Raw genomic sequence first — 25,453 nt, forward strand, 5'->3', positions numbered from 1 at the left:
GATGAATCAGTACTGCATGTTAAGCTTTCTGTCCTTTTCATTTTTGCTTCCTAGATCATACAATGTGAGCAATCTGACAGATGATCTAAAGCTTTTATACAGAGTTGCTGGTGCAGAAGGAAAAGGGATAACATTTATTTTCACAGATAACGAAATAAAAGATGAAGCGTTTCTGGAATTTCTTAATAACCTGCTTTCTTCTGGAGAGGTTAGCATTTCAGAGGCTTTTGCAGCTGTGTTGCTCTGATGACTGTTAGATGTTTTGCTTGTCCTTCTATTTCAAAAGCTTAGGGTAGGTTTGACTGCAACTCACATCAGCTCCAACCAGCACGATCAGGTTGATAGTCAGGGATGCTGGAAGTCAACACCTGGGGGGTCCCACATGAGCTACTGCTAGCAGAGATGTAAATCTTGAAAAATATTTTTAAAAATAAAGTTACAATTCAGGGATCAATTTTTAATGAAATTATTAATTTATTTCTGGGATCATTCAGGTACTGGGCTGGGCATCGGCCCATGTCCCTTGACGAGGCAGGAGCAAAGAGACTTTTGGGAAGTGGGCTGAACCCACAACTAGTTTTCAGGGATAAACTTTAAATGAAATTATTATTTTGTTCACCGTTGATTTTCTTAGTAATTTATGGGGTGGGCAAGTAACTAGCCACAGACGTTCAGAATCTTGGCACATTGGCCGCTGTATTTCTTGGGGTCTATATTCTTGCATGTTTCCCATGGATTATACAAAAGTTGTGCAAATGTTATTATTTTTGTTGGAGTGAGAACTCTGTGGAATTTCAAGCACTGTATGCACAATGATGTGTTGTACGCACAGGTCCTATCTTTGACCCAACAACCAGATTTATGTGCACAAAGCCCTTTTTAAAAAAAGCTAATATCCTACAATCAGTTGCTCTGGAGAAGGAGCAGGGGGCTAGATTCAGTTCCCTCTCCCCTGCGCACCCTTGCTTGCCAAACAAAGGCTCCACATTCATGGTCCCAGCTGCTCTAAACATGGTCCATTAGGTTAGAGTACATCTCTTCAAGTAAGGAAAGAAGATAGTCTTTGGCCAGCATACCTAAAGGCTTAACTATTAGACAGTTTTGGAAAGGAAACATAGACCTATATAAAACTGCATTATAAATACATAACTGAATTTTCATTTTTCCTTCGCTCTGCTAAGATCTCCAATTTATTTGCTCGGGATGAAATGGATGAAATAACCCAAGGATTGATATCTGTAATGAAAAAAGAACTACCACGAGTTCCTCCTACTTTTGATAATCTTTATGAATATTTTATATCAAGATCGAAGAAAAATCTTCATGTTGTTCTCTGCTTTTCTCCAGTGAGTTTCCTTTAAAAATCATATCTACCTTCCTTGGACATATTTGCTTACGATAATTCCTCCCCCATTCAAGACTATGTATTTAAATGTGAAAAATAATTTTTTTATGGCAAACATGCTCTTTAAAGACAAATCCTGCAAGTTTGGCTCAGCAGTCTAGCTCATGGTAATTGTTCTACTAACAATTCCATTTCTGTATGTGGTCTACAAAACTGGAACAGGCAGCTATGTCCTATGTATGTTAATTTTGAAGTTGGTGATGATGAAGGCTCCATACTTCCCTTTAGGGAAGGGAAAGTAGTTATGAAATGGCTTGCAGCTTAAGATATAAGACCTTAGATGCAAAAATGCCCCCCCCTTTTTTATGGAAAAGTTTCAATTATAAAGAAATAAAGTGATGCAAAAAAAAGGAAAAAAGGAAAAAACACAGAAATGTATTAGAATAATAATATCAAACTTATAAAAGAACGTTAGGGTATTTTTCGAATATATTTACTCCCCCCTCCCCAGATGCGGAAATGTTTTTAAAATTTCAGATCTCAGCCTCTGCATTTAGTTGTGCATATGACTGATAAAATTAATTATTACAATAATTTTTTTATTTTGTTATTCTTGGTAGGTTGGTGAAAAGTTCCGTGCGCGTTCTTTGAAATTTCCTGGCCTTATATCTGGCTGCACCATGGACTGGTTTACTCAGTGGCCTAAGGAAGCCCTTGTTGCTGTATCACATTATTTCCTGTCAGAGTTTAACATTGTCTGTTCTCCTGAAGTTAAAGCCCAAGTTGTGGAAACTATGGGCATCTTTCATGATCTAGTTTCAGAAAGCTGCGATAATTATTTCCAAAGGTAGCGTTTGAAACATATGTAGTAATTCTTTAATGATAACATTTGGCACTGGAATATGTATTTTTTATAGATTATTTTATATACATATAATGTATTTTTTAAAAAAACAAATTAGTTAAACCAGCTATGGATTCGGTTGCTCAGTTGTAACTGTTGTATGAAAGATGCAGTATGTAAATTTTGCACTTTTATATGAAAATTTAAGTAATTTTTTCCCCCATTTTCAATTACATTAAACTTTGGATTCCTCTTAATAAATATTTAACACTTGTTTGAGAAAACAGATAAGCTTAGAATCTAACTGCCCCTATACCTAGATATAACAGGAGATTATATCTAACATGGTTACTTGGGTTTCAGGGAGATGAGCAGTTATTTATTTCAAAGTCGTTATATCTTGAAATCACTTTTTACAACTGCAGCTCATTAACATGCATTACGATTACAGCTGAAAGTGAAATCTGTGGCTTTTGTCATTGACATAATTGTATGAGTGAAAACAAATTTTTTTTTTCCTTCCAGTAGCACCTTAAAGACCAACTAAGTTAGTTCTTGGTATGAGCTTTTGTGTGCATGCACACTTCTTCAGATACACTGAAACAGAAGTTGCCAGATCCTTCTATATAGTGGATCTGAAGATGAATCTGAAGAGTGAAGATGAACATGGGTTTAGGATTGTATCTGATTGTAACATGAGCATTTGAACCAATCCCCATTGCATGTTCCAGATACCGAAGAAGAGCTCATGTCACCCCCAAGTCTTACCTCTCTTTCATTAATGGCTACAAAGATGTTTATGCTGAAAAGCTAGCCAACATTAATGAACAAGCTGAGAGGATGCACATAGGTAAGATAAGATTACTCCAGCTCATTGCCCCTGCCAACAATCTCCTCTTCTCTCTCAGTCCTCCCAAGCCACAGCCAAGCCAACCTCATTCAGCTGCGTCCCCTGACCCTCAGTGGAGTCTTTTCAGGGAACTGCTAGGCAGAGGAGGTGCAGGAAAATCACCACTCACCCTTCTGGATCCAGCTACACATATGTATGACTTGCCTCAGAAGTTTTCCACCTAAAGAAAAGTCTTCATGAGATTTCTCCATGCATTCAAATTTCCTTAAAAAAATTAAAAATCTAGAAATTATTTTCCCTTTGACAAACCAAACTTAGACCCAGATTTTGCCAGGACATAGCTTTTTTTCTTTTTTGTACAGAAATGCCAATTTGTCTATAAAGACAGGTTTCACTTCTACTTTGGCAGCAAATAATGAATAGAGGGATGGAATGGCAGCCCAATCCCTATGAAATCAACATTGCATATAATGTGGGTGATAGCCAACTAAGTCATACTCAGAGTAAATTCATTGATTTCAATGACTCTATTAACATTGACTATTGCTCATCATAAATAACTTTTAATTATTCTGAATTTTGATGCCTTTTGTAGGTCTTTCTAAGCTGATGGAAGCTAGTGAATCTGTTGCTAAACTCTCCCAGGAGTTGGCAGTGAAAGAGAAGGAACTGGCTCTGGCATCTGTAAAAGCAGATAAAGTAAGTTTTATACCAGAATACAGTATTTTATAAAGGAAAGTGACTGAGTTCACTGGTTTTGTCATCCCCATACCCAATGTTTTGAAAAGGAGAAATCTATCTTGTGTATGGCAACACTATCCTTGTCCCATTGCTGGACTGGTGAGTTAATTATATGTTGCCCCTGCTTGCTTTGCTTTCCGACCCCACCGCCCTACCACTCACCAAAGTCACCTCCTCACCTTTCCCTTACAGCTCACCAACTATGTAGGGAAAATGCTTTTAATAGGTTTTGTTTGCCCTCACTGATATTGCATGATTCCTGACTGGCTAGGATCACCCATGTGCAATGCAGGAATAATTGGCCTTATTCTAAGCTAGCATTGCTTGGCATCATTGATGTCAACACATTAATTAAATGTGTAAGGGCCAGATCCACCCACCCAACCCTGGGAGGCTAGGTGGGGATAAGCCCATTATGAGCTGGGTCACGTGGATGTGGCTCATGAAGAGCTTGGGGAAGTAAAACCTTTAGTTCACCATTGCTAGCTCTCTTCCATTGTAAACTTCCAAACTGGATGACCCTGCTGCATGTTTTTAAATTTTATAATAGGTGCTAGCAGAAGTGACAGTAAGTGCTGAGGCATCAGCCAAAGTGAAAAATGAAGTTCAAGGTGTAAAAGACAAAGCACAGAAGATTGTAGATGAAATTGATTCAGAGAAAGTAGTAGCAGAGGCAAAGCTGGAGGCAGCTAGACCAGCATTAGAAGAAGCTGAAGCTGCTTTGAATGTAAGTGACGTTGTAATAGAATATTCACAGTTCTCTTGAAGCCACTATAAATGAAGAAATCAATCATACATGGATTGTGCAATATAGATAATGTACCATTGTCTGCCTGCCTGTGCTGCAAAGTACCTATCTTTGAAAGTGGAGGTGCAAAGCTAGAAAAGTTGTTAAACATTAACAGGGCTTGAAATAGTCTTTTATTTGTGCTATTTGGGTTGTTCTACATTGTTTCCTAATTTTTATTTCTTTCATTGCTGAATACCTTGCCTTATCTCAGATGCTCTGTGCACCATTTATGGCAGTTTTAGGAAATATACTGTAGTTTGTAAGTCTGTGCTGACTATAGCTTTCTGCAATCTGGTAAAACTGTGCTTCAGTTAAATTTCCGATGTCCCTGTTGGAAGCTGAGTGTCCCATTATTCCTCATTTTGTCTCTTGCTTAGAGAAATGTGATGTTAAATTCAGGGTACTAAATTTCCCCTGGGTCCATATAAAATTTCGCCCAAGCAATAAATGAATTTAATTTTCCCTTTGCAGACTATCAAACCGGCAGATATCGCAACGGTTCGAAAGCTTGCCAAGCCACCTCATCTTATCATGAGAATCATGGATTGCTGTCTGTTGCTATTCCAAAAGAAAATAGATTCAGTTACCATGGATCCAGAAAGGCCTTGTTTGAAACCATCTTGGAGCGAGTCACTGAAAGTAAATCCCATTCCCAAATGCTTTCAATACTGGGGGTGGGGGAATCAATGGCTTGGATCTAGTGGCACCCTGGTTTAAGCCGAAGGCATTTCTATTTCCACAAAAGGGAGCTCCCAATTCTCCTATGAGTGTAAGATGCGCTGCGCTTAGACATGACATCACCTCTGCCTACCACCTGAAAGGAGCATTACATGCAATTCCACCTTGGTATTTCTTCTTGAAATCAATGACAGCTTATAAATTATATTGACAACAACAACAGTTATTAAAAGGAGACATTTGGTGATAGTCTGATCTTGCTTGGAAACTGCAAGGGGGGGTCAGTTCTCTTGCTTGTGGGCTTCTCCTAATGAGCTACTTGGGCACTAGGAGAAAAGGATGACGGACTAGAATGAGCCATTGGCATGATCCACAGGTTTGTTCTTATGTTCCTATATTTTTATGAACATAAGAGTGTTATGCTGTTCTCCAGAATCTCATATAGAGCAACATACAATAAAGGACCTGAAGTTGATTAAGCAGGTTATCTGAGGTGGCCAGGAAATATCTATTAGAAATGTCCCATCCATTTGTTAAATTCATCAGAGTTTCTGACCACTGCATAACAGTTGTCCAATGAACACAACTCTTAAGACAAAGATGGATAACTTTTGGCCCTCCACGTGCTGTTGGAACTCTTAACTCCCATCAGCCCCAGTCAGTATGACCAATGGCTTAGAAGGATGAAAGCTGCTGCCCAAAATCTGGAGGGTCACAGACTCTCCAAACCTAAAACAGTTACAGTAAACAGCCGGTCATTAGCTTCATTCCGCCACTTTGGTAGAATTTAGAAACTATGGAAATTAAAGAAGAAATACAAATATACAAGGGATAATTACAATTGGGACAGTGATAGCAGAAAGTGCTTTACATGTGTTGTTTGTTTATTTTCAGCTAATGAGTGGACCATTTCTGCAGAGTCTCCAGCAGTTTGCTAAAGATTCCATTAATGAAGAGACAGTAGAATTGCTACAGCCGTATTTTCAAATGGAAGATTATACTTTTGAGAATGGTAAAAAAGTCTGTGGTAATGTGGCAGGGCTGCTTTCTTGGACACAGGCCATGGCAACATTTTATGGCATAAACAGAGAAGTACTGCCTCTTAAGGTAAATGGCAGGATTTGATTTGAAGTGCGTTTCCATTTATTGAGAGGTGAAAGAAACCATGCAGAGTCTCTTTTGTCTATTTCTGCAGTGTTGGGTGTAATGGGACTAGAAACATGTCCCTCCCTCCTCTTCATATATGATATCACTAATCTTTAAATAATGTTTAAACTTCCCTTGAAATTCTGGCAGATGTTGCGTTTGTTTGGGAAACTCCAAATCTACCTTTAATTTTGTTTTAGTTGAATTTGTTGACAAATTATTTCAAAAAATTGAACAATAGTTACATTTTACAGTTTGAAGCCTTGAACTATACAATATTGCAAGGAACACAATTAAAACATCTTTTTGAAGATGATACAGCAATAATACTAATACTAATACAAATATATTTACCAGTATTTGCCACGCATCTGACTGGGTTGCCCAAGCCACTTTGGGCGGCTCCAAACAAAAAGTAGTAAAAACACAATGCAACATCACACACTGAAAACAATCCAGATTTGATTGACAGTATCATGCAGTGCTTTTCACCTGCCCACAAGAGTGGATTGCTTCTGTAACTCAAAGCAGGGTTTTTACTGTGGCTGTCCCTGTTTTGTGGAACAGCATTCCTGTTGAGATACGAGATGCAAAACCACTAACTGTACTTTCTGGGGAAACCGTAAGCCCTTCACTGTATTCTTTTTGGTGCCTGCTAAATTTAGACAAGCCTACGCAGATATTTAGAATGTTGATGTATCTGCAACAATTATTTTATTGTTGATCTTATTTTTTTAATGGTTTAAATTATTGTTGTTAACTTTTTTATTGATCATTTTATTGTTTTATTGTTTTTTAGTAACCATCTCTGAGGGTTTTTACAATCAAGCGGTATATAAATTTTATGAAATGAAATAAATAAGACATTTTTGTTCTGACAAGCCTTCCCAGCTGAATGAATAGGTTTCTGCCATGATTGTCTACTGTGTAGCGTGTATATGTTTTAATTCATTTGCTGTTCTTCTGAGCTGGTTTTTTTTTGGCTGTTTTTATTATATTTTGTACATCAACTTGGAAATCTATAGGGAAGGTGAATAATAATAATAATAATAATAATAATGATAATAATAGCCACAAGATCCTGTGAGGAAATACTCAAAAAATTATTCAGACCAGCAAATACAGCCATTTACTATTCAAACAAAGCAAAAAGCAGAATATCTGGTTATAGATCTTTTCCTGTCGCAATGAGTTGTCATATTAGTTCCTCTATGCCAGGGACAGACAATTCAGACGAGTATTTCTTCAGACTGAATCCCTCTTTGGACAATTTTCCTTTAGACAGCTGCTTCATCTAGTTAGTCTTAGTGTTTTGTCTGTCTGTTTTTCATAGCTAAAAAAACAGCAACAAAAACCTTAGATGTAGTTATAGAAGACAAAAAGAATTTCTGGAAACATTGCTGCTTCATTCATTTTTCATTTTCAGGCGAACTTGGCAAAACAAGAAGGGCGTTTGAAAGTAGCAAATGCAGAATTAGCAATGGCTCAACAATTATTAGATGAGAAGCAAGCAGAACTGGATAAAGTGCAAGCAAAGTTTGATGCAGCTATGAAGGAAAAGATGGTAAAACAAGAGAAAATGCTGCTTCACCAACAAGATAATTTATGATGCTGATTTCCTAGCTGGCCACTGCCTTATCTTGAACTTCTTTCTGACATGGGTGTGGTACTGAAATGTTCCTTGTGGGCCTATTTAATAGTATGCAGGAGAGACTATAGTTTTTGACCCTAATTGGCAGAAATGCAGTAGATAGATAGATAGATAGATAGATAGATAGATAGATAGATATGATAAATATTACACCAGCCTTTCCCAGCTTGGTACTATCCTGATGTTTTGGACTACAACTCCTATGCCTCAGTAGCTGGGGTTGATGGGGGCTGATGGGAGTTGTAGTCCAAAGCATCTGGATGTTCTCCGGGTTGTGAAAGGTTGTATTACGCTGCTTAGTTGCACAGGTAACTTGTATCTTACAATTATTTCACTTACATAATCACAGCGTAAATGTGGGTTTTGAAGTCAAGCCAGCTTCCTCAGGAGCTGGGCTTAGGTAGCTGCCATGCAAGAACAAAGACCAGGTATAGCAGAGTCATTAGCCTGACAAAAGGTGAGACATTCCGCATTAGGCAAGAAAGCAGGAGGCTGCCAAGATTACAGGGGGCAGGCTATGCTCACTGGGGAAAATGTGCCTTTTAAAAAACTAGGCTTGAGGTAGCAGCAGTGGCATCAGGAGCCCGGGGACACCTGGAGCTGTGTGGGTGCCTCCCCATAAGGTGGGGCATCCGAGGGCAGGGCGCAGTATGGGGCCAAGCGGCCATATTCCCCCCAGGCGCCCTACTGCTGGAGGGTGGCTGAGGGGGAGGCATCTGGCGTGGGGCTGGAGGGTGCTGCACCTTGGGGTCCAGCGTGCCGCCCCGAAGGTAAGTGCCACCTGGTGCGCCCCACTCCTTCCGCCTCCCCCTCCCTCCACTGCTGGGTATCAGGTGGATGGAGTTATTTAGAGCAGGAGTTTCCTGGGAACAAGGAAGGAAGTAGGGAGAACACTTGCTGGGTGATGAAGGACAGCAATCATTAGAGCTGGCTGGGAAGCAGGAACAAAGGGATGGTGCTTAGGATGGCTGGGCTGCTATGAAGAACAAGATGCTCTTGAGGTGACAGTGCTGCAAGATCTGCACCCCCTTCATCTAAACTCAGGTGTATATATGTGTATTTAAACCATATTTCTCAAAGGCACTACAGCCTCTGTCACATGTTGATTCTAAACAGAAACACGACCCTGGATGATCACCCAGAACCCCCTGGAATTTTGTGCCCCACTTGGCAGAGATTGGGGGTGGTGGCGCACACTCTATATGTGTTTACAAGATGGTTCTTGAATGCAATTCTAATGGATAAAAATATACAATGGCTTATGATATTATACTTCTTATTAGATATTTATTTATACCCCAACTTTTCCCTGATGGGACTCAAGGGAGCTTGGCTTTCCTCCTGTTTAATGTGTATCTGAAACTTAAAGGTGTATAGCGACAACAGTACACCAAACTCTGTTTCCTCTTTTCATCTGACTGTGCTTTTGTGTTACTCAGTTGCACCATGGTTGGATTAACTGGTTGAGACTGACATTGTGGGGATGATTACTGGCAATTATTTTGACCTAAAAGAAATGGGAAAATCCACCACCTGATGGGGCCTGCTGTCCCTGCTCGCTGAGGTTCCTGAGCTTATTGCTGCCTGTGGAAAACAGTAGTTGCTATGGTTTCTTTTCATCGACTCCCTTACAAATGCTGCAATTTTATTCTATCTCCCATCAAAACCTAGCAGCTATTATGCCATAAATGACCTTGATAACACCATGTCATCTATTTTCAAGATATATGTTCATAATTTGTCCTAGAGCAGCATAGCTATCATGACGGTCATTTTGAAAAGTATAATGTGACACAACATTTCTTAATTTTAGGACCTCTTGAATGATGCAGAAATGTGTAGGAGAAAGATGCAGGCAGCTTCTGCGCTTATAGATGGCTTGAGTGGAGAGAAAATTAGATGGACCCAGCAAAGTAAAGAGTTCCGAGCCCAGATAAACAGGTATTGTGTAGGACAAATATAGGATCAAAATTCATTGAAAAATACTACTGGGCACATATCAGTAGGCAGCCAGTTGTATCACACCCCAGTGAAATCTGTGGGACTTAATGTTATTCCACAATTAATCTAAAAGCGCTAATTTCAACTTCAAGTGAACTGAATTGATCAATATTTAATATCTAGAATAGATATGATTTTCTTCTTTCCTTCTTCCTTTTTATTGGGGGTGGGGTGGGGTGACTGGATACATAAGCAGCTTAGACCTTGCACAATTGTCTCCCTTATAGTCGTTTAGCTTCGCTTCTTACTCAGCATATCAGTGCTGCTGATCCCTATAGTTGTATAAGGAATAGTGCTGTTCCAGTGTCCAGTGAATTAGTTCACTGAAGCAAGTACAGTGGTACCTTGAGTCACAAATGCCTCAGGTTACAAACGTTTCAGGTTACAGACTCTGCTAACCTGGAAGAGTTACCTCGAGTTGCGAACTTTGCCCCAGGATGAGAACGGAAATTGTGTGTCTGCAGCGCAGCGGCAGCAAGAGGACCCATTAGCGAAAACACGCCTCTAGTTAAGAACAGTTTCAGGTTAAGAATGGACCTCCGGAACAAATTAAGTTCGTAACCAGAGATACCACTGTACTGAGTGCTAGTGGAATCCTCATCCAGTTAAATAGCCAGTTGTGAGGGTTTTGAAATATCCATCTACTTCCCAGTTTAATACTTATTTTTCTAAGAAGCCTGTACCATGTTGTTTTTTAAAAAATGAAATCTGAAAGAATACTAATGGAGATTCTGTATTTTTCTAGACTTGTGGGAGATGTTTTACTCTGCACAGGTTTTCTTTCCTATTGTGGCCCTTTCAACCAGATATTCAGGAATCTTTTGCTTAAAGATTTATGGGAGACAGAAATGAAAGTCAGGAAAATCCCTTTTACTGAAAATTTGAACCTCATTTCAATGTTGGTGGATCCTCCTACGGTAGGTCTTGCATCCTGTAAATGTTTGTAGCTCTACATTTATCCCTATTTACTGTTTATGAGGTAGAATCAAACCATTTGCATTTTTAGCTAGTCTGAACAATGCTTTTTCATTCATCATGTTCTAGAAAATTTGTGTGCTATGCTGTACTATAATGGCAGCAGGAACCAAGGGGGAAACAGTTCTAGCAAACAGCAACTTGAGGCGGGGCAAACCTTGGAGCAGCAACCATTTTTAATTCAGTTATTGTAAGAGTTCCATTGCGTTAAGTACTATCTGTTGATATTACTGAAATAATATAATTATGTTTTTATAGTAACTATTAGAAAAGTTATGAGACAACATACACATAAAGGGACACATATGACCTCTTTCACAGAGATCCAACTAAAAATTTTTAAGTGGAGGAGTGATTTCTTTACATAAAATAAAGATTCAATTAACTCCTGTTACTTTTGTCTCTGTTATAAAAGGAAAGTGTTCAGTGTGGCATATAAGCTATACAAAGGGTTTTTATTTTATTTATTTTTTAGTTTATTCCATCGTGGACCTCGGAACAGTTCAAATATTGAAAAAATTGGGTGGTTTTCATGTGACTGGATACTTGTGTACACTACCTCATTGATAGATTTTTGTCTGAAATGGGAAAATGTGGGTACATAGAGGCCATTCCATTATTGCAGGTGTGGTTGTTGTTTTTTTGGTTTTGTTTTTTTACCTGCTGCAATCATAGATATGGCAGAGGATGTCTTCGCGTAATAAAACATCTCTGGCCTTGCAACATATAATTTACTCAGTACATCACCAGTTATGATATGCTATAAATTTAATCTTCCAAAAAATAAGTAAACGCACGTGCACCAACAGCTTGAATAGATAAAAGAACACAAGCTACTGTAGCATCTTAAAGGCAGGAGCTTTTGGCATAAGCTTTAGTATCACCACTGTCACTGCTTCTTCTTGAGGGACCAAATTCCATAATTTAACGATGTGCTGCATGAAGACATACTTTCCTTTGTCTGTCCTGAATCTCCAAATGGTCAGCTTCACTGGATGTCCATGTGTCCTAGTGTTACGAGTGAGGGAGAAAAACAGCCCCCTACCCACCTTTTCCACATCATGCATAATTTCATAATGCTTCTATCGTGTTCCCCTCTTTATTCACTTCCCCACCTTAAGTAAAAAGCCTCAAATGTGCATAGCTGGGTAGGTAGTGTTCCAGAACTGCAGCAACTAGAAATCATTAGTCTTACTGTTATTTTATTGTTCCTTTAGTTAGGGCTGCCGTATGTCTGGTGGAATTTTGGCAACATTTTTGCCACAAATAAAATCTCACTTATTGAAATATGGCAACCCTACTTTAGATTTTGCTTCATTTAGTTTTATTTTAGGATATGGTAGGGTCCCTTGAGTGAAATTTCTTCGCCTACAAAGGAGGGATATTAATACAAATAAAAAAGTTGTTTCAGGGATGGAAGCAATAGGGGGCAGTGTTCAAAACCTCCAGGAACCTGTAGCATTCAGCATTGCTTAACAGAATATTTTTGGAGTCAGTATAGACCATTATCTTGATAATATGTTAAGATTAAAGCTGATAAACTTAGTTGTTTTAAAATGTTTTTAATGTTCTAACTCGCCCTAGGACCTTACGGTGTAGGGCGGGAGATAAACAAACCAACCTTATATACTTTGCTTATATGATGTGACCAATATGACTATAGCTGCATCGCACATAGGAACCATTTTTTAAAGTAATAAATTATATCTACAATTCTGTACCCACCTACCTAGGATGGTGTCTCACTTGAACTCAAGGGAACTTACTTTTGAGTGCGCATGCACAGGATTGCACTGTCAATATATCTTTGAACGTCAATTCATTATTGGTTATAGAAGTGGTGAATTCTTTCTCGTTGCCCAGATTAGTGAATGGAACCTACAAGGCCTTCCAGGAGATGAGCTCTCAGTTCAAAATGGCATAATTGTCACTAAAGCAACAAGGTACCCACTCTTGATAGACCCGCAGACGCAAGGGAAAACATGGATTAAACATAAAGAAAAGGAAAATGACTTACAAGTAAGTTTTGCAAAGTTTTAAAGGAAAGGGTTTTTTTTCCCCCTCCTTGGAAATACCTATATATATTTTTCCTGGAGACATATTTTCAGTAAATATGAGTACTGTAGTGTTTAAATCTTCACACAAATCCGACATCCATAATATAAACTCTTGAACAGAGTATACTGCTCTGCACCCTTTCAGTTTATCAGCTGAGGCACCCGCAAATTATTTGGTGGGTTTGCATGAGTTTTCTTTGAACTCTTATGCTAGCATCACTTTCAGATACGTGTTTAGTGTCTTCTAGACATTCTCACTCATATCATATTTAAGCAGTGCTTTTTGGGGGACTACTCAAGGGTATGCAGTACCAGCCCCTTCCCCCCCAAATGTTTAAAATGTGGCACTAACTGCAACAACTTCATGGTGAGTACCTGCACCTTTTTTTGTTTCTTTTTTAAAAAGTGCTGTACAGTGGTACCTCGGGTTACAGACTCTTCAGGTTACAGACTCCGCTAACCCAGAAATAGTACCTCAGGTTAAGAACTTTGCTTCAGGATGAGAACAGAAATTGTGCTCCGGCGGCCCGGCGGCAGTGGGAGGCCCTATTAGCTAAAGTGGTGCTTCAGGTTAAGAACAGTTTCAGGTTAAGAGCGGACCTCCGGAACGAATTAAGTTCTTAACCTGAGGTACCATTGTATATAAGAAAAGCAATTGTATTCATACCCTCCCAGGGCACTCCCCCCCTTCACATATATTTCTCAGTTCTTTCAGTGGTTTGAAGTGTCTGAAGTGCAAGTCACTCAGCCAAAACTTCAGGAAAAGAAGCTGCTGTATTCAAATCCTATCTCAGTCACGGTTTTATAGGCTGAAATCTCTCTTCCTCAGTGGCCTGCCATAGAAAGCATAGTAAACTTCTAAAATAATTTGCACACTATGGGAAGCACTTAACTTTCTGAGCATGTGGAATGAGGTCTGCTAGTGCAATGGGACATCAAAGTCCCATTGATCATGTCTACTCAGATGTAAACCCCACAGAGTACAATGAGACTTATGCTCAGGTAAGTAGGAATAGGATTGCAGAGAGGTAAAGGTGTTCTAAGAATTAGTAACATGAAGGTGCCTTGCCAAGTACCTTTCTTGTAAGAATAAACTGTTTCCATTTCTAAGGTGACAACTCTGAATCATAAATATTTCCGCACACACCTAGAGGACGCCCTCTCTCTGGGGAGACCACTTTTAATTGAGGATATAAGTGAAGAATTAGATCCTGCACTTGATAATATATTAGAAAAGAACTTCATTAAATCAGGAACCTCTTTCAAGGTTAGTTACCTTTATAAAAGAGCTATGACTGTAATAAATTTTATTTAAAAGTGTGATAAATGTTTAATCGCATCTGTTCTGAGCAAGCAAATGAAATAAATCCTGTGGCCAAATAGGGGGAAACCCTCTTGATCATGTGACCAGTTTCTTCTCTAACTCAGAATCTTAGGGGTAGATTGGTCGGAGGTCTGCTTGACAAGCGGTTTTGTTGTGTTTTTGTCAGTCTATGGGGGCAAAGTTCTTATTCTCCCCTACCTGCCTCTCAAGTGCTTAGCAGGTAGCACCCGCCATAACACTTCATTAACACCACATGAGATCAATGCTTAGTACAAAGTATAAATCTAATAAATAACTAAGTAACTAAAACACACATTCCCACTACATCTTTGCACTTGTGAATGCCATCAAAATCAAGGTGGCTGAGTAAAACTGGGCAGTAAATGGAGTAAAACTGGGCAGTAAAAGGAGTAAAACTGAGCAGTGGTCCCTGAAAGACTGCAAATGGCCTTCTCACTCTGCCTGCTTAACAATATTTTTGGGTGCGTATATTCTCAGCTAAGGCTGGAGCATATTTTTTTAAGGGTAGTCATAGAGCCCCTTCTCTTTCACCCTAAGTAGTAGTTCAAACAGGGAGGGTCTTAGAAATGCTAGGCACCCCAAAATGAATCTTCTCAGTTATGGATCTTCTCAACTTTGTGCTCCCTCAGCTTGGTACCTTGTGTGGGGGAACCTCTGACACCACCCTAAATTCAACACTGAGACAACTTGATTCATTTTTCTATAGTCTAGTGGCTTGATTTGGCCTGAACAAATCTATGATGGTGCCTACCAGTTTTCTGATCACCAGTGACAGGTACAAAATTGCAGCTGCAGGCAAGTTTCCTCTTCATACCAGAAGCTCCTTCCTCATCTCTGCCTCCCACTTTATGGGCACTGGAAGAGTTCAACCTGAAGATTATGAGAAGAAATTTAAAATGCACCATAAACAGTCATATTACCATTTTAATACCATTGTTTTTCTTGATTTGTGTAATTGCTGCAGGACTCTGTGATGATAAATTAGTGGTGGGGACCCACATTATGATGTAATGAAAAACTGAGGAAAAGGACAGAAACCAGATTTTACAGCCACATAGAATATTAATAATTATTTGTAGCACAGATGCAGATTAAGCAAATTTAATTGTAAATGAACAATTGTGATGTGTGCACATCTTCCTGAATGATCTTTCTCAATAATTATATGTGAGATTAGAATGCACTATCTGTTATTGTTATATTGAATTGTTGTTTAGGTGAAAGTTGGAGATAAGGAAGTAGATGTCATGAATACATTTAAACTTTATATCACTACAAAATTGCCTAATCCTGCCTTCACTCCTGAGATTAATGCCAAATCATCAGTAATCGATTTTACTGTTACAATGAAAGGGCTTGAAAATCAGTTATTGAAGAGAGTAATTCTTACAGAGAAACAGGTAAGATAACCAAGAATGAACTCATGCACTAACAAAGCAATGAAACTATAATGCTTTACTGATGCTTGATCTTCTAATTCTGAAATGCTGGTCTAGAACCCGCTAGCAAGTCATGGTGATTTGAGGTGGTGGCTGGAGTGGATGGGGATGAATTTTGGAAAGAAGGAAACTTGGGAGAAGAAAAATCAACTGAACAAATTCCTTATCCTTAGTGTAAATATAATAATACAGCAGTCTCTTTTAAATTATAAAAAACATAAATGTGCAAGCGCTAACAGATTATGATTGGGGCAATTGCATCATAACACAATGCTAAAAATGTTTAGACAGTTTGTCTTGATATTTAACAAAGGAACTGGAAGCAGAGAGAATTAAACTCATGGAAGATGTAACATACAATAAACGGAAGATGAAAGAACTTGAAGACAACCTGCTTTATAAATTAACTGCAACTAAAGGTAGTGTATCAACTTATATTCATTTCGTATTTATTAAGGTTGGCATCGGTCTGCTTCCATTAAGGATAGGGACACGCGTCTCTGGTTTACCATATTAAAAGGTCTAATTCTATCTGAAGTAAATGCAGTTGAAAGTTTGTACCTGGACTGCACTACTTCAGCTTGCAGATAGGGGGCATACTTGAATCCTCCATACAATAAATAAATAACCCCTGCATATAGGATGTTACGCACTGAGGAGAAAGGGTTTCTTGGCATCTCATTTCTATCTGCAGAGGTTTATTTGTTTATTTATTTGTACAGAGGAGCATCCAGTCATTTGAGCCGCTCCAGTCTAGTCCAGTCCAGTCCAGAGAAATAGGTTTACTTCTTCAATGCTGTGTGCTCTTTGCGAGTAATACACCTAATTCATTAGACAAACCTCTCAGACATCCTTATGCATTCGAGTATGTCCTTCCTGGGACGCGGGTGGCGCTGTAGGTTAAACCACAGAGCCTAGGGCTTGCCGATCAGAAGGTCAATGGTTCGAATCCCTGCGAAGGGGTGAACTCCCGTTGTTCGGTCCCAGCTCCTGCCCACCTAGCAGTTCAAAAGCATGAAGTGCAAGTAGATAAATAGGTACCGCTCCGTCGGGAAGGTGAAGGGCATTTCTGTGTGCTGCTCTGGTTCACCGGAAGTAGCTTAGTCATGCTGGCCACATGACCCGGAAGCTGTCTGCGGACAAACGCCAGCTCCCTCAGCCAGTAAAGCAAGATGAGCACCGCAACCCCAGAGTCTCCCGCGACTGGACCTTATGTGTGAGAGCCAGTGTGGTGTAGTGCTTAAGAGTGGTGGACTTGTAATCTGGTGAACCGGGTTCGCTTCCCCGCTCCTCCACATGCAGCTGCTGGGTGACCTTGGGCTAGTCACACTTCTTTGAAGTCTCTCAGCCCCACTCACCTCACAGAGTGTTTGTTGTGGGGGAGGAAGGGAAAGGTGATTGTTAGCCACTTTGAGATTCCTTCAGGTAGTGAAAAAGTGGGATATCAAATCCAAACTCTTCTTCTTATGGTCAGGGGTCCCTTTACCTTTACCTATGCCCTTCCTACCATATTAATGTGAAGTACTGGATGTGCAATGTGAAAAGATAAACAACTAGAGAGCAGAAGTTTCTGTCTGAAATGGATAGATCACACTCCTCTGAGATGAAGCAGATGAGCTGTTGAGGTTCTTTGTGCTAAAACAGAGGAGGCTATGGACCCTCCTTTCTCTATTGGGAAAGGACCACAGTGACAGAGCATCTGCTTAGTGTGTAGAAGGTCAATCTCCAGAATTTTCAGGCAGGGCTAGAAGAGTGTCTGAACCCCAGTCAGTGTGGACAGTGCTGGGCTTGATGGACCAATCGTCTGACTCAGTATAAGGCAGCTTCCTATGTTCCTTCTCCATGGAGGATGACCCAGCAGATGAGAAACACTGCCATGTAGTGTTCAAAGGCAGGGAAATTGGCAAGATCTACCTCAATCTATTTTCCTTCTACGGGGCATATGACAGAGAAGAAGCAGCAACAGGGCCAGCGACAGAGAGGAGCATTGGGTGGATGTTGTTGCCTGCAGCAGGCAACCATTTAAATCACCCCTAATTGGCTCCAACCTAGCATCCATCCATAATGGGGGTATGTTGGAGGCAGGGGCAGTGAGTATTTTGAGGGAATTCAGGTGGTAGCTCACTGCAAGTAGCAGCAGCAGCAGCTGCTGCTTCCCTGTGGTCCTCTCAGTGTCAGGATTTTTTTAAAAGCAGCCCACCCATCATCAGCAATAATAGGCCCTGCTGGGGCTCCAGCATTTGCCCAAAAAAGCCTTGTGGTAATGCTGTTCATGCTAATTGTTTCTTACTAGTTTCTTCCACTTACATGCTGTCTCTCCACTGGAATAAAAAGAGACCCCCAGCTTTTGGGGTGAAGTGTTCTTCCTTCATCATAATTAGTTGTTGGGCTTTCTACAGAAAGATACATAGCATGCTGTAGGAGAAGCAACCAGCATAATGCCTGGGCAACCCTTATTTGGCTCATTTAGAATGCAAAGAACCACTTTGCTTTAACTGCTTGGCCTGCATTCTTTGTACTAATTAAATTATGTTTTTCTGATAGAGGAACTGGTTGATTTTATTTCCATATTGAGTTCTGAATTCTGTACAGGAAATTAAAAAGCACCGTTACCAAACATCTCCTCTGGTGCCCTTTAGGGTCTTTGGTGGATGACGAATCTTTAATTGGTGTTTTGAGGACAACTAAACAAACTGCTACAGAGGTATCTGAAAAGCTGGAAGTTGCAGGAGAAACTGAGAAAAAAATTAACACGGCACAAGAGGAATATCGTCCAGCTGCTACACGAGGAAGCATTCTTTATTTTCTTATCACAGAAATGAGCATGGTCAATACAATGTACCAAACCTCATTAGCTCAGTTCTTAAAACTATTTGATCAGTCCATGGCCAGGTAAGAATACCATGTTATTTCTGCAGATGCCTGTATCTTTTCCCAATCCATCCCCTCTGCTTCAGGCTCATTTTCACCCAACCTAGTCGGGCCGAGTCCTGAATGACTTTGGGGTTGTTGTTCAGAGCAACATTTTATTTTGCTCAGCTGTACTGCTTTTTGCTGCTATTTAGATTTTAAATGTGGCATGTCATCCCAATCTCCAAGCACTGCAAGAATCCAGGGGTTTCAGGTGCTTACCCTAGGTTCCTGTTTCCTTTTGAATGAGGTACAGTGGAGACTGAGTTGTTTTAAAGATATATGGGGTTTTTTTACACAAACATACACACACAACCTGAGCCCATTATGGAGGGGTTTACAGCATTAACACCCCCGAGAGGGCCTTACTTCTTCCATAGCTGCAGCCTTGGATTAAAACAGAAATCAAACATTGCTCTGACACTCTCCAGCTTTCGGCTTTGCTTCTAGCTCACATCACTTAAAACTCTCTGCTTTCAACTCTGCCGTGAGTTGGAGAAAGGGGCCCTACCCATTTGCCATTTTCACAGAGCCTTTGTTCCCCATCACCTCACCAGAAAGCTAGCTTGGCTATTCCAAGAATTAGAAGAGGGTCCGTGCATTCAGCCTAACCCCTCCCAAAACGCGTAACATATTTTTGTATTTCTATTCTTAGGCCTTAATGTGAGTTATTAGTAGATTGTTTCACCTTAGAATTGCATCCAGTGTAGTTGTCTTGTTCAGGCAAGTGCTTTTGACTGCTTAATGGATTTTCCTCTCCTCCCCCAGTGCTCCTGCCCATGTCTGTTCTAGGGATTCCTCCAACCCTTTGGGGCAATTGGGTATGTGTGCATGAGCAGAGGAGGCAGAGGGAAGGTTACACTGAACAAGTGGAAGTGTTTGCACAAACACAAGCAGAAACAATTCATTGTATATATTTATGAATATGAGATGTTTGGTCTATTAATATTTGAATCCCTCTTTTGTATATTAAATATTGTACCTTTTGTATATTACTTTTTCTTTTAGCGAATTTACTTGAAATGCTGCTATATTTTATTGTGTAAACTTTTGTGAAGTTGATGTGAGCCACTTTGAGCTTATTGATGTGAATCTGTTTGCTTACTTTCTTGCTTTGTTTTTATGCCTTAGATCTGATAAGTCCCCTATTCCACAGAAAAGGATCACAAATATTATTGAGTTTTTGACATATGAAACTTTCACATACTCTGTTAGAGGTTTATATGAAAACCATAAATTTCTCTTTACGCTGCTTCTGACATTAAAAATTGATCTGCAGAGGGGTCAAATCAAGCCAAAGGAGTTCCAAGCACTAATTAAAGGTAATTACTAGTTCTGAATTATTTCTACCTTGTTACAAAAGCTTGTAATGGGATACATGTTTGCATATTATACTGAAAGCAACTCTGTGTGGAACACTAAACAGAGCGGACAACTGCCTAAAGCCATTGGAATGGGTAAACAGGAATTTAAGAATATAAGAGGATCAGTCCAAAGACCCATCTATTCCCATACTCTGTTCTCACAGTGGCCCCCCAGATGCCTATACAAAGCCCCCCGGGCTCCCTTTCTTTGGGGGGGGCAGAAGTGCTCCCCTCCAGCTCCACTGAGTGCCAGCAGGAAGAGGGCAAATGCACACAGTTGGAGCATTGTTTTGTCTGGAACTTTCCGCTCAGCATCCTGGAGCTATCACTCACTCACTGCCTGAAGCAAGCACTTCATTCACTTCTGATGCTTTTTCTTTGTGCTGCTGTAAAATGCTTTGCTTGGGTCAGTTGCAGCACAGCTGTGACTTGTGAGTCCACACGGATCTCAGCAGCAGCACAGACCTTGCATACCCCACCGCACCCCCCAATGCACATCAGAGGAATTGGGAGCTCATTGCCCCGGAATAACAGCCTTCTTGAGAATTCTCATTAGCTATGCTGGTGACCTTGTGCACTTGTTGGTACCTTTCCTGCCCTGCATATCCATCATTTACGTAAGCCATCCTTATGCATATCCACACCGATTATTAAATTTTTTATAACATCAGTTTTATTCAAACACATTCATGGGGACAGAGCAGGCTTTTAAACCTTATTAAGGATGCAAGACTGCCTAAAGACTGATGTGCCGGTTAATTCTACTGTAGTAAATGGGCATTAATTTTGTGTAACCGGAAACGGAAATGCAGCCTAAAACGTATGTGTCTCTTAGCTCATGGTATACAAGTTCATTTATAGTTGTAAACAATTGTTTCCTGCTACGAATACAAGTCGTGGCAAGCCATTGGTTTGTGAAATGTCTCCCTCCTCTTTTGCCCTTTGTGAGGATGAGAAAGCTTCTAGTTTTAAACTAACTACAGTTCCTGGTAACTTGGAGAATTGTGCTTTGTTTAGACTAGGGTTAGCCAACATGGTGCTTCCAGATGTTTTTGGACAACAAAACACACCAGCCACAGCTAGCATGGCTAGCAATGGATAATGGAAATTGTATTCCAACATACAGAGGGCACCATTTTGGTTGTCCCTGATTAAGACCATGGCTTTGAATGGGAGCTACAGTTTCTGATGACTAAAATGTGGTCAGGGCATGCTTTGATTGATCACAAAGAAGGCCTGTCTGCTATTGTTCTTATGGGAACTCTTCAGAAGGACTTCTGTCCGATTAATCATGTAATGCACCAACTGTTTTTGAAACATAAAAGCTTTATATGAATTCTAAATATTAAAGAAGGCAATGCTGCTGATGGAGTATTGTCTGTGACACTGTACGAATTAGTCTTGGCTCTTATTTTGTATTAGTCATGGAAAAACCTCTATAAAAGGAAGTTATTCACATAAAGGAAAGTGTATGTGTCATACAAAAATGTAAAATTACCCATAATACATTACCATCATAGATGTCATAGATGCAAGGAGAATGAATTAAAATGCTAATCAGGTATAAGGCTGTGAAATAAGGGCAATTAAAAGTTTGTAGCAAACAATGAAGCTATAATAACTGTATTATTAATAACGAGAATAATGGCATATTTTAGGCATTCATCCTACATGCTTTTAGATATAATAGAAAAAGCATTGGTTTTAGAGAAATAATGTTGTTGTAATATTTTACCGGAAAGGCATTTTGAAACTGTTTCCAGGCAGGGTGCCCCTATGATCCTGGTGGTCGCTATATCAAGGTTAACACTGACATAATAGCATACTCACAATCCTATGCTCAGTCAATAGCACAACAACACGTCAGCAGGTGAAAAAAATGAAACTACCTACATCACCAGATAATCCTTTAGCGTCCTTGTAAATGCTGCATTGCCCACTGACAACACCTTCATATTATTCATGCTTAGAAAGTACCAGTCCATGCATACTGATGTCTGAACAACCTCACAACATCACTTAAACTATTGTCCTCACCCAGAAGTAAGTTCTGTAGTTGTGCCATGATCCCAGTTGTGCCATGCAGTGTTTGTTAAACATATTTATTCAGAAGTCAATTCTATGGGGGTCAATGGGGTTTACTCACCAGTATATGTTCAGGGGTTTTCAGTCATATCAAATGGAGACAAATATTTGGGAGAGCTGCTAGGTACCAACCAGGGCCAGACCAATACACTTTGTTACCTGAGGTGAACCACAAAAGGGTGCCCCCTCCCCACCCAGGAAGGAGTGAGTGAAGATCTACATCAAGAACAAGCAAGGAATAAAGATATACATTGGAATCTGCTGCCCCTGTGGATCCTTCTTCACCTTGCCTCATGGGTGGGCCAACCCTGGTAGTAACACACATTTCTCCAGAGAGCTTACACAACAAGTTTGTCTACAGAAACTCGTGCAAAACGTACCTGTGGACTGTGTTTGCTTCCTCTGTTATTTGGTGGGATAGAGACTGCCATTTTTCTGATTGTCTAAAATTCAAATTTAATAATATTAAGCATAACATGTATGTACTATGTAATAATAATGGTGATGATTGTTTTTAATCAGGGGGTGCAGCACTGGACCTAAAAGCTTGTCCTCCCAAACCATTCCGTTGGATTCTTGATATGACATGGTTGAATCTGGTAGAACTGAGTAAACTACCGCAATTTTCTGAAATTATGAACCAGGTGGGCTCACTTGTCTTCCTTTCTGTTCCGTATATTGTTTCCCACAGCCATTGTATCCTTTTGCCTTAGAGAATTGAGACATGGCCATTAATTCCAATATTGCTTAGTTTCGTACCCTAATGACATGCTTTTTCCCTCAAGAGAATAGCCTTGGCTCAGTGGCAGAGCAGGTCCCAGATTCTGACATCTCTGGGTTGGGCTGGGAATGTCCACTGCCTTGGAATGTCACTGCCAGTCAGTTGTAGGCAATACTGATTTGTTGTTGTTGTTTAGTCGTTTAGTCGCAGTTTGGTCAGACTCATGTTTGTAGCTTCGAGAACACTGTCCAACCATCTCGTCCTCTGTCATCCCCTTCTTCTTGTGCCCTCCATCTTTCCCAACATCAGGGTCTTTTCCAGGGAGTCTTCTCTTCTCATGAGGTGGCCAAAGTATTGGAGCCTCAGCTTCATGATCTGTCCTTCCAGTGAGCAATACTGACTTAGATGGACCAACAGTCCATCTAATACTGACTTTGATGGACCAATAGTCTGACTTGGTACAAGGCAGTTTCCTGTGCGCCTATATGTCGGCATATAAATAACCACAAATACCGACACATCCCACCCTTCAAAAACATGTTCTACCTAACATGAGTAGAACTTTCTGGGATGGTCTGCTAAGCCTCCTTCTCTAAGCAGCAGTCAGAGCTGCTCAGTAAGCCCTCACCTCCTATGTCAGGGGAAAAAAATATCGCAGGGCTCATCTTCTGCACCCCTCATTTCTTTTTCCTCCCCCATCCCCTCCAATCCTGCAGCAGTGAAACGGGGGTGGTGGGATTTGAAGCAAAGGTCCCCCAAGCTCTGGGTGCAGCTGGAAAACAGGCTGGGGGCACACAGCCACACCAAAGAGCCTTTCCTTGAGGGCAGGGGACTGGACAGGGCAGTCCCTGGGTGTGGTGTTTGCCTCCTAGATGGGTCATAAAGAAAGGGTTAAATGAGTGTGATGTGATTGGACAGAGAGAAACTGATAGGAGGAGTTAGAGTGAGAGTCGGAGATGTGTGGAAGTCAGTTGAGAGTTGAAGAAGGAAGAGGGAGGATATAAGTCTGTGGGTTGGTCGAGTTGTGTGGTGAGGGAGTGAGAAGAATTGTTAGGTGGAGTCAGATAGATAGTTGGAATAATCAGTTTGAAGTTGTTAGGAACGCATAGGTCAGTTAAGGAACTAAGATTAAGAAACTGCCAAGAACAATGAACTGAAACCACAAGCTTGTTCATACCTATAAAAATAAACTTGATTATTTGTTTATGTTAACAACTGTCTGAACTCCATGTGTACCCGTGAGAAACGGGTTGGTGGCAGCGAAGAAAGCAATCACAGTGGTAGCACAGGGTCAATAGACCATCAAACGTCCGTGGACCCTGTGTGATCGCCACACTGGGTTTCATTGCTTTAGTTGCACTTTGGTAGAAGCTCGTCCTGTGCACCTTCTCTCTACTCACCGTTTTTTCTATGTTCTTCCTATTGGTGTTGCACCTGACTAGATGTGTGTTGCACCGCATGCAGTGGGGAGGTGAAGTGTGCTGCTGTGACAAGAGCCTGTTCTGGGGCCGAGTTTTGGGGGCAAAGCAACTGGCAGTTCTGCAAGCACCTTGTGGGTGGCTGGAAATGATGGCAGGAGAGCAAAAGACGGAACTGGCATGTGACTGGGCCCCCAGCTTGCTTTACTACATTGTTGCAGGATAGTTAGGTCTGAGGACACAGGGGTTAACTAGAGGATCCCATTAGTTACTTTCCAGCCGTGGTGATGATGAGCATATTCTGCAGTTATACTAACTTTTCAGACTGTCTACACCGTTTTTATTAAGAACTGCACTGCTCCTTCAACAACAACAGCAATTCTATGATGCAGCAGCAAAAAAAGGCTAATGCTATTTTAGGCAGCATCAACAGAAGTATAGCGCCCTTTATCTTTATAAATGACTTGAATGAAGGTACCAAAGGGATGTTCAAGAAATTTGCAGATGACATCAAACTAACACAAGTATAGTTTCATGATCAAGGGAAGTGATTTTGTTGTTTAGTCATTTAGCTGTGTCCAGCTCTTCGTGACCCCATGGACCAGAGCATGCCAGGCACTCCTGTCTTCCACTGCCTCCCGCAGTTTGGTCAAACTCATGTTAGCTTCAAGAACACTGTCCAGCCATCTCATCCTCTGTCGTCCCCTTTTCCTTGTGCCCTCAATCTTTCCCAACATCAGGGTCTTCCCCAGGGAGTCTTCTCTTCTCATGAGGTGGCCAAAGTATTGGAGCCTCAGCTTCACGATCTGTCCTTCCACCCAGGGCTGATTTCCTTAAGAATGGATAGGTTTGATCTTCTTGCAGTCCATGGGACTCTCAAGAGTCTCCTCCAGCACCATAATTCAAAAGCATCAATTCTTCGGCGATCAATTCTGCCTTGGTCAGGCACACTTGGAGTGCAGTGTCCAGTTTTGGGTACCACAGTTTTAGAAGGATATTGATATGCTGGAACGTGTGCAGAGGAGGCTGACCAAGATGATCAAGGTTGTGGAAACCAAGCTTTATGAGGAACAGTTGAGGGAATTGGGTATAT

At 40.6% G+C, this 25,453-nt stretch overlaps 1 protein-coding gene across 3 annotated transcripts in view; it reads left to right on the top strand.

Annotated features, from left to right (window-relative positions):
• The window catches only part of DNAH8 (dynein axonemal heavy chain 8), a 125,952-nt gene that overhangs the window by 78,033 nt on the left and 22,466 nt on the right, over nt 1–25,453 (top strand). For 2 of the 3 annotated variants that reach the window (XM_083604432.1, XM_083604433.1), the window contains 18 exons: nt 55–208; nt 1,182–1,346; nt 1,966–2,192; nt 2,921–3,039; nt 3,635–3,738; nt 4,331–4,507; nt 5,042–5,209; nt 6,143–6,355; nt 7,821–7,958; nt 9,859–9,986; nt 10,792–10,963; nt 12,885–13,040; nt 14,190–14,345; nt 15,641–15,823; nt 16,176–16,281; nt 18,502–18,754; nt 19,904–20,094; nt 22,744–22,865. In XM_083604432.1, the coding sequence (XP_083460558.1) occupies nt 55–208; nt 1,182–1,346; nt 1,966–2,192; nt 2,921–3,039; nt 3,635–3,738; nt 4,331–4,507; nt 5,042–5,209; nt 6,143–6,355; nt 7,821–7,958; nt 9,859–9,986; nt 10,792–10,963; nt 12,885–13,040; nt 14,190–14,345; nt 15,641–15,823; nt 16,176–16,281; nt 18,502–18,754; nt 19,904–20,094; nt 22,744–22,865 (2,932 nt within the window). Of the gene's footprint in view, nt 1–54; nt 209–1,181; nt 1,347–1,965; nt 2,193–2,920; nt 3,040–3,634; nt 3,739–4,330; nt 4,508–5,041; nt 5,210–6,142; nt 6,356–7,820; nt 7,959–9,858; nt 9,987–10,791; nt 10,964–12,884; nt 13,041–14,189; nt 14,346–15,640; nt 15,824–16,175; nt 16,282–18,501; nt 18,755–19,903; nt 20,095–21,899; nt 22,178–22,743; nt 22,866–25,453 lie in introns of those variants that run through there. The other variant, XM_083604434.1, reaches the window with a different exon arrangement.

This window comes from Podarcis filfolensis (assembly GCF_964270895.1).
Source record: "Podarcis filfolensis genome assembly, chromosome: 3".
Taxonomy (NCBI): domain Eukaryota; kingdom Metazoa; phylum Chordata; class Lepidosauria; order Squamata; family Lacertidae; genus Podarcis; species Podarcis filfolensis.